Genomic DNA, 8,288 nt, shown 5'->3' with positions numbered 1-8,288 from the left:
ACTGAAGCCTGTCATCACCTCAGAAACAAAACAGAAATCCTTTGCTTTCCTTCTCTTTTGAAAACGTTTGTCAGTTTTCACGAATTCCCTCTGTGGCTAGAGTCGCGGATGCATGGACTGCTGTGCATCTGGCTCGTGGACAGCATTCCCGTCCTCCTCCCTGCATTCTTAGGCAGCCTGTTCCTGGCCGTGGCTCTAGGGTCTTCACCTGTTACACTTGGATGAACTAGTGGGGATGTGAACCTCGCTTCTCCCTAGTCTGTCCTCAGCCCCGGAAACTGTAACAGCCTTTTGGGGACTGAGATTTCTGCGCGTTGCCCTGAGGAGAACACTTAGTGTGAACTAGGAGGCACTCTTGGTTGTACAGGGTGGTAATGGAGGGATCGTGGGCTGGAGGAGAGGGGCATGTACTTTGACTGAAGTGTATCCTACTCTGATATCGATTGTCTCTTTCACGTAGAGACGCTGGTGAAGTACCTCCCACCCGCGGATAAGCAGGCGCACAAGAAGATGTCCATTCTGAAGGATCATGGCTTTACAGAGTGAGTGTCCTTCTACCCGGAAACGATCCCTTCAGGACGTTCCCCTGAAAATCATGAGGGTTCTGGTTTGTGCCTCTGTGTTCGCGGACAGGTGAGGTCTGTTAAGTCTTCCTGTGTAGTAAAGCTGTGCTCCGTGCTGTCGACACTCAGGGAGCGGAAGACAGCTGCTTGGGAATGTGAGAGCCACGCTTGGCACAGTCCTGTGCCTGTCGTTAGGTGGGTCAGGTTCAGGTGGGATAGCCCTGGGTTATCACAAGCCAGGCTGACCCCCAGCAGAACCCACCGCTGGCATCGTTGGTACAGATCGAGGCAGTGAGAGACAAGACATCTTCTCTTCGGTACAAATCAGGGTTTTCATGTGTAGCCACAGTGTGAGGCTGCCGGCTGGGGTCGCTGTGTGTGTTTGCTCTCCAGGATGACCTAAGGCCTCCCCTGTTCATCTCACTGTCAACTATGTGGTGTAGTTACCTACCAGGCCTCTTGCTGTGCTCCCCTAAACCAAGTTCAATGTCTTACTAAAACTGGTTGGAAAATGGCTTTTCACCCTTGTCTTAGGGTTACTGTTGCTGTGATAAAACACCATGACCAAAAGCAAGCTGGGGAGGAAAGGGTTTATTTGGTCTACACTTCCACATCACTGAAGAAAGTCAGGGCAGGAACTCTGGAAACAGGAAGGAACCTGGAGGAGGAGCTGGTGCAGAGGCCATGGAGGGGTGCTGCTGACTGGCTTGCTCAGCCTGCTTTCTTACAGAACCCAGGACCACCAGCCCAGGGATGGCACCACCCACAGTGGACTGGGCCCTCCCCCACCAATCACTAATGAAGAGTCCTGTAGGCTTGCCTGCAGCCTGATCTCACTGAGGAATTCTCTCAGTCGTAGCCCCCTCCTCTCCACCGACTCTGGCTTGGGTCAGGTTGACAGAACTACCCAGCGTGACCCGGAACGGTCAGAACACTAACTCCGCTTGTGTGGAATGAAGCACAGGCTGTTCTGTACCCAGCCTCCTTCACAGTATCCACATCTCACTGCCTCACACTGTCTGACCTTGTGTGGAGTGACCTGACGAGTGTACCCATTCGCAGCCACGGCTGGGCTCCTTCGGTGTTCGTCTGAGTGACAGATCTAGTGCTGCCTGCCTTTCTCTCGTAGAAATTTGACATTCGGATGGGATGGACCATCTTGGAGGTTACTCACAGCTCTCAAGTTGTTGTGTCTGGAAGCTGAGAAATTGTAAGTTTCACTGCATTGCTCTTTTTTTTTTTTTTTTTTTTTTGAGACAGGGTTTCTCCATGTAGCTCTGGCTGTCCTGGAACTCACTGTAGGCCAGGTTGGCCTCGAACTCAGAGATCTGCCTGCTCTGTCTCTCGAGTGCCAGGATTAAAGGTGTGTGCCAGCACCGCCAGGCTCCTGCATTGATTTTAATCTGTGCCCGCTTCTTGGTAAAAACTGAAGGGGTTTGTTTGGGAGGCTTGCATGTCGAGGGACAAAGAGGAGAGTGTGCCCTGGAGCTGCTGCTTTGACTGGCCCGCCCAACCTTTGACAGTACACGGCTCTGAGAACTTAGCACTCTCTGTTCAGGTCTCTCCCCGCCCCACCTGGTGCTTACTGTCTGAGTAGGTGACTGGGGGCTGTCAGCACTGACACACAGAGGCACGTCTCTGAGGAGGTGGGTTTTCCCGTGGCAAGCAAGCTCCTGACTCTGCCCTATCTGGCCCCATGTTATCCCTACCCAGTTCTACCCTGGGGTTGATCTAGAAGTCCTGCTGAAGGGCTTTTCCATGAGAGGAGCCCCAGTGTAGACATGCATGCTGGGACTGTCAGTCTCATGGTGTGCTCTGGTCATCACAGGGTCTCCTCCAGGCCCAGGACTGGTGAGGACAGCAGCCACCTTGCTGCTGCCCAGTATGCTGGGCAAGTGTCCAGCAGTGGGTCGGAAGAGCCTCAGCACAGCTCTGTCGTCCTTAGCATTTTACTCTTTCTTTTGGGGACTCAGAAGTCAAGTTTCTCCCTGGTCTTAGTACCAGAAATGGAGTTGATCATGGACAGCACAGGTTTGCACTAGGCAGATTCACTTACATGGGAATTAATTTTTTAAAAAATAATTGCACATAGAAGTATTGAAAAAATAAGAAAAAGTTAATTCCAGATAAAGAAAAATAGGAAAGCATGTATACATAGTTGTCTATTTTATTACTTACCACTGTATGTAGGCAAATGTATCGTAAAAAGTTAAAAGTTTTCAAAACTGATGCATGGCCTATAGACTGTAGATGGAGTTCATCTTAGTCAGTGTTCTGTTGCTGTGAAGAGACACCATGACCACGCAAACTCTTCTCAAAGAAAGCATTTACCTGGGGCTTGCTTACATTTTTAGAGGGTGTGGTGTCTTGAATAAGAATGGCCCCATGGATCTTTGTTTGAGCACTTGGACCATAGGGAGTGGCACTGTTAGGAGGTGTGTCACTATGGGGCCGGCTTTGAGGTCTCAGATGTCAAGCTATGCCCAGTGTGGCTCACTGTCTCCCTCTGCTGCCTGCAGGTCAAGATGTAGGACTCTCAGCTCCTTCCCCAGCACCACATCTGCCTGCATGCCACCATATTTCCCACCGTGATGACAGTGGACTAAACCTCTGAACTGTAAGCCAGCCCCAATTAAATGTTCTCTTTTATAAGAATTGCTGTGGTCATAGTGTCTCTTCACAGAAATAGAAACGCTAAATAAGTCAGAGGTTCAGTCCGTTTTCATCATGGCGGGGAGCATGATGACATGCAGGCAGATGTGGTGCTGGAGAGGCGGTTGGGAGTTCTACATCTGCATCTGTAGGCAGCAGAAGGACAGAGCTGCTGGGCTGGCTTGGGCTTTTGAAAGCTCAAAGCCCTCCCCGTCACACAGTTCTTCCACCAAGGCCACACCCACCCCAACAAGGTCATCCTGATGACGAAGCTTTCAAATATATGAGCCACAGAGGCCATTCGACCCCCACAGCGCTGTTTCCAGTCAAGAGGACACACAGATGTAAAGATGAAATAGTAATTCATAGCTGCATTCAGTCAGCCTCGGGAGTGACGGGGCATTGCCTGGTCATTGCCTGGTCACTCACAGCAGCTACAGTGAGTTCCAGCTCCTGGAGTCTCCATGCAGCTCCTCATCTTTGCCGGTCCTAGTTTGATAAACCACACGATTAAATGCCGTTCGGGAGGAAAGAGTTTGTTCTGTCTTACAGCTCCTGGGTGGGAAGTCAGTGCGGGATTTCAAGGCAGGCACCTGGAGGCAGGATTGAAACAGGCATGCGACTCACTGGCTTGCTCTTCAGGCTCACATTCAGCTACCTTTCTTATGCTTCCCAGGACTGCCTGCCTAGGGACAGCACCACCCACGGTGGGCTGGAGTCCTCGCATCGGTCATTCATCAAGACAGTGCTCCATAGACTACTTACACACCAAGCCAATGGAGGTGTCTTCTCAGGGGGTTCCCTCTTCCCAGATGACTCTAGCTTGTCAGACTGACAGAAGCCAGCTAGCACCCGATGAGTTTCTGCCCGCCGACTTAGCGTTACAGGAAAAAGTGATCTCTGCACTCTTCCTTTTTCTCCTTCTGTCGTGTTTGTAACCTAGGTATGTGTTGATTCCCATCGTTGAGTTGCTAAGGCATCTCCTAGTCCACAGCATGCTACTGCTGTGGTTCTGTAAAAGGCAGAAGATTTATACAACCGGAAGATAGACCATGGGGGTGGGGTGGGGTCAGATCTTACACTCGGAGTGCCGGCTGTGTGCCCCACCCCCTTGCTCAGGTGTCCGCTGTGGTGCTGTTACTTTTAGTGGATGCTGTGCTTTACCCTAAGACGGTGAGCTCTGCGCCGGGGATCTCTCCTTCCTTGTGTTGTTCCCTAGGCGGATGTGTGGTCAGCCCAGCGCACAGCGTGAGCCCAGGAAGGGCTTGGCTGGCCACTGCTCCTGTCTGGCTGTCTGATCTTGTCTTTCCTCCTCTCACTTGCCCTTGTCCTGCACCCTCTGTTCATTCACTCATCATTTCATTTGATCTTGTGTGGACCCTGTGGGAACAAGGTGTGTGTGTGTGTGTGTGTGTGTGTGTGTGTGTGTGTGTGTGTGTGTGTGTGTGTGTGTGTGTGTGTGTGTATCCTTTTAGGGCCAAAGCAGCAACTTTTTGCAGAGGTCATTCCCAGGTTCATTTTCTCCCTTTGGGTCCCTTACATGAGGCATGGTCGGGGTTCTGGCTGCGTGTCTGCGGGCCATCTCTCCTCTCCGATTTACCGTGTGAGGTAGGGTCTCCACCTTCCCCAGTTTTCTTTCTTTGACTCTAAATGGGCTGGTATGTTATATTGGTAGGGAATTATGAAGATTAAGCTAGATAATCATTACAGAGAGAACACTCAGGTATTCTTGGCTCTCTTGTATAGTAAGTCGTCATCTGACATCCATGTTACCTGAGCCGTCTTGTCAGAGGTTGGGAGTGTCTGTCTGCAGTGCACACTCTGATTTGCGGGTTCAGCCACTGTCTTACCTCCTTCTAAGTCACTCCCACAGGCCCCTGATTTCCCGCCTCCAGTCTGTCTCTCTGTCCTTTCCCTGACCACTGCTTCTTCCAAGCAGAGAGACTTGGCTTTGACCTCTTCTGGCTTCGAGACCTCTGGCCCCTTGGTTGCTGTCTCCACAGACCTAAGGTCTTGTGATCACAGAACATTGGCCTCATCTTCCCTCACAGCCCTCAATCCTGCCAGCCGAGGCAGCGTCAGTGACTGACCTGCTGCAGACGCCCGTATGGAGGGCATTTGGCAGTGAAATGTGTTCTTGGCTGGCACTGTTCAGGAGAAACTGTCACTTACAGCCAGGGGACAGACAGCGCCTCTGCTGCTGTGTCTTTGGCCGGTCAGTCCCCAGCCTGGCCTTCCTGCCATTTCTTCTCGGCCTCTGTGCCCCTGGAGCTGGTGGCTGTGGCTCCAGTTACTTTTACACCAGACACAGGATTGCCATGAAAATGTAATTCAGTCACAGCTGGGGACGTGCACAGAACTAATGGCCCCTTTGGCTACTCTTTCTTCCTCTGTTTCTTGTGTATCTTAATTAGGGTTTCCCTCTCTGTGAAGAGACACTGTGACCATGGCAACTCTTTTTTTTTTTTTTTTTTGAGACAGGGTTTCTCTGTGTAGTTTTGGTGCCTGTCCTGGATCTCGCTCTGTAGACCAGGCTGGCCTCGAACTCACAAAGATCTGCCTGCCTCTGCCTCCCAAGTGCTGGGATGAAAGGCGTGCACCACCACTGCCCGGCTATGGCAACTCTTATAAGGAAAACATTTAATTGGGGTGGCTTGCTTATAGAATTGCTTTAGTCCATTATCATCATGATGGGGAGCATGGCGGCATGCAGGCAGACATGGTGCTGGCTAGTCTTGATCAGAAGGTAACAGGAGGTGGACTGTCTGTTACACTGAGCAAAGCTTAAGCAAAAGAGACCTCAAAGCCTGTCCCCACAGTGACACACTTTCCCCAACAAGGCCACACCTACTTCAGTAAGGCCACACCCCCTAATAGTGCCATTCTGTAACTTACGGGGGCCAGTTACATTCAAACTACCACACCGTGGCTTCCATTCAGGAACTGCAGTAATATTACAGGTTTAGGGGATGAGCCTCATTGTGCTCAGGAAGAACAGGGACATGGCTTGTGTGTCATGCTTCAGGGTGAATGCTGTCTCCAGTAATTGAGGGACCTGCTGAAATGATCTTACTGGACATTCTGGTTCTAGTACATCCTGGAAAAAAGTACTCCTTGGAGAAGTCATCTCAGATACAAACGAGAAGACAAGCTTGGACATGGCACAGAGAATATGCTCTGACTTCATCGAAGAGACTCATGCTGTGCTGCGTAAGGTGTGTGCCATGGTGTACTTGGACACAAGGTTCTAGTCCGAGGCTGCTTGTCATGCATGCTGTTAGGAAAGTCTTGAGAATCTCCGATGAGCAAATGTTTTGTAATCTGTATATCTGTGTTAACAGAGTTTAACGTTATGTGTAAGGTGCCAGGCGGACGGCCCAGGGGTGACATGCTTGCTGCGCTAGTGTGAGGACCTGAGTTCAGATCCCAACACACACGTGACACACGTGAAAGTTGGGTGTGGCAGCATGTGTGGCTGTACTCAGTGCTGGGTTTGGGGTAGGTCGATTTAGTGGAAACAGGAGAATCCTGAAGGCTCACTGGCAGCCAGCTAGTCCAGTGAGCTCCAGATTAGGTGAGAGACCGAGACTCACTACAGGCGGACAGCAGTAGAGGCTGGCACTCAGTGTGAGCCTCTGGCGTCTGCGTGTGCAGGCGTGGGCCAGTCTGGAAGGTTTACAGACAGTGTGCGATGCATGGCGATGCTTCGGTCGGTGCACACTCACCTTGTGGAACTGCCTGGCCGGACCGTTGAACGGCGTTTTCCACGCGGGGGCTCTCAGTCTGTTCCTTGATGTGCGCTGTGTATCTAGTTCCTAACCGAGGTCACAGGCTGTACGGGGAACTCTGGGGTCTGTTTCTCTTCTCTAGCCAAACTCTGTTTTGTGACATTCAACCCGATGCCCTCCAGACAAATAGGGTCTCCTGTTCTCCCCTCTTTTTTGTGACCCTGGGGATGGGGCACACAGTCTAAACCCGAGCCCGTCACCTCCCACCTTTCTGTTTAAGATGTTACCATTGTGTAAGTTATTGACATTTTCTTTACTCAGTCATCGCTGGGCACTTAGGATGAGTCCCAGTTTTTGCCTCGTTTTTTTACCAATGCTTGATTTCTTAGTGACAGTGTTTCAAATGTTTTTTCCTATGTGTGTCTTAATTGAATAAGTTTTTTGTTTTAATGAGAAACCAGTTCATTTATAAGAGACTTGACTGTATTAAAGTTAAAAAATTTAGTGCATTTTGAAGATTTTATGCTAAATGAAACCACAAAAGGATGCGTACTGTCCACTTACAGGGGTTCCCAGGCCAGGCAGATTCACAGGGCCTGGGGGAGGGGAGCTGGCTTACTCATTCATCCTTAGAGGAGTTTTGTTTGGGAGGAGAAAGTGATCTGGGGGAATTGCGGCCACTGACCGTCTGTCTCAAAGCAGTTAAATCGGTGAATTTCATAACGCATTTCTGTTATAATACAAAGTTAATAACTTGCAGGTTGCTGACATGAAGGAGAGGGAAGTGTTGCTGATAAATCAACTCACTTTGGTGGAAGCATTGCGGATGGAAGAGCTGAGGATTCTCCAGGCTTCCGCTGAGATTGTGAGCAGTTTACAAGTCTCCTTTTTGTGACAGCACAGGGCACATGTGATTCTCTCCTGTGGAGGGTGCACTTTCTGCAGTTTTACTGAGGTTGGAATAAATAGACTTTTATATGAAATTATCGCAGTCTTTGGATGGTTTCTATTAAGCAGTAATGTATTTAATATTCCCCCTGCTTTTCTTATTATTAGTGAACTTCGAAGAGCATCTTCGTGGGATGGAATGGTGGCTGCTCCCCGCACTGGGAAGGCTATCTGCAGGGAGCAGAGGAGGGTTCTAGGCATTGGGTAGCTAAGGACAGACATACAGCTGAGTCACACTTGTCATTCAGTGGGAAGGAACAGGGTGGAGTGGTGGAGGGCAGAGTGGGAAGCTGTAAGGCTGGGCAGCCATGGCGTCTTCCACGGCAGTTCACTCACTGGCCGTTAATGGCCAAGAGGGAACCGCTAAGACTCTCAGGTACTCTTGGCTTAAGGGACC

General features: G+C 50.3%; 1 protein-coding gene across 2 annotated transcripts; it reads left to right on the top strand.

Annotated features, from left to right (window-relative positions):
* The first annotated feature begins 6 nt into the window (after positions 1-6).
* Positions 7-7,929, top strand: LOC119087155 (SET domain-containing protein 4-like). 2 transcript variants are annotated; one of them, XR_005090592.1, is made up of 4 exons: positions 7-542; positions 1,693-1,773; positions 6,241-6,430; positions 7,704-7,929. XR_005090592.1 is itself a non-coding variant. In XM_037201819.1 (4 exons), the coding sequence occupies exons 1-4, from the start codon at positions 511-513 to the stop codon at positions 7,836-7,838; spliced, it is 372 nt and encodes a 123-aa protein (XP_037057714.1). In that variant the 5' UTR covers positions 7-510; the 3' UTR covers positions 7,839-7,929. The 2 variants fall into 2 exon arrangements, 1 of the variants encoding a protein (XP_037057714.1); XM_037201819.1 differs by having other exon boundaries at positions 6,307-6,430.
* Positions 7,930-8,288: the final 359 nt, after the last annotated feature.

Source organism: Peromyscus leucopus, unplaced genomic scaffold, assembly GCF_004664715.2.
Source record: "Peromyscus leucopus breed LL Stock unplaced genomic scaffold, UCI_PerLeu_2.1 scaffold_1503, whole genome shotgun sequence".
Classification (NCBI taxonomy): Eukaryota; Metazoa; Chordata; class Mammalia; order Rodentia; family Cricetidae; genus Peromyscus; species Peromyscus leucopus.
The sequence above is the reverse complement of the archived record's forward strand: the minus strand, read 5'-3'. Positions and strand labels throughout refer to the sequence as shown.

Coding starts and splice junctions, on each gene's coding strand:
- LOC119087155 (XM_037201819.1), top strand. CDS start 511: ATGTCCATTCTGAAGGATCATGGCTTTACAGA. Junction 543..1,692: donor AAGGATCATGGCTTTACAGA/GTGAGTGTCCTT, acceptor TTTCTCTCGTAG/AAATTTGACATTCGGATGGG. Junction 6,431..7,703: donor CTCATGCTGTGCTGCGTAAG/GTGTGTGCCATG, acceptor AATAACTTGCAG/GTTGCTGACATGAAGGAGAG.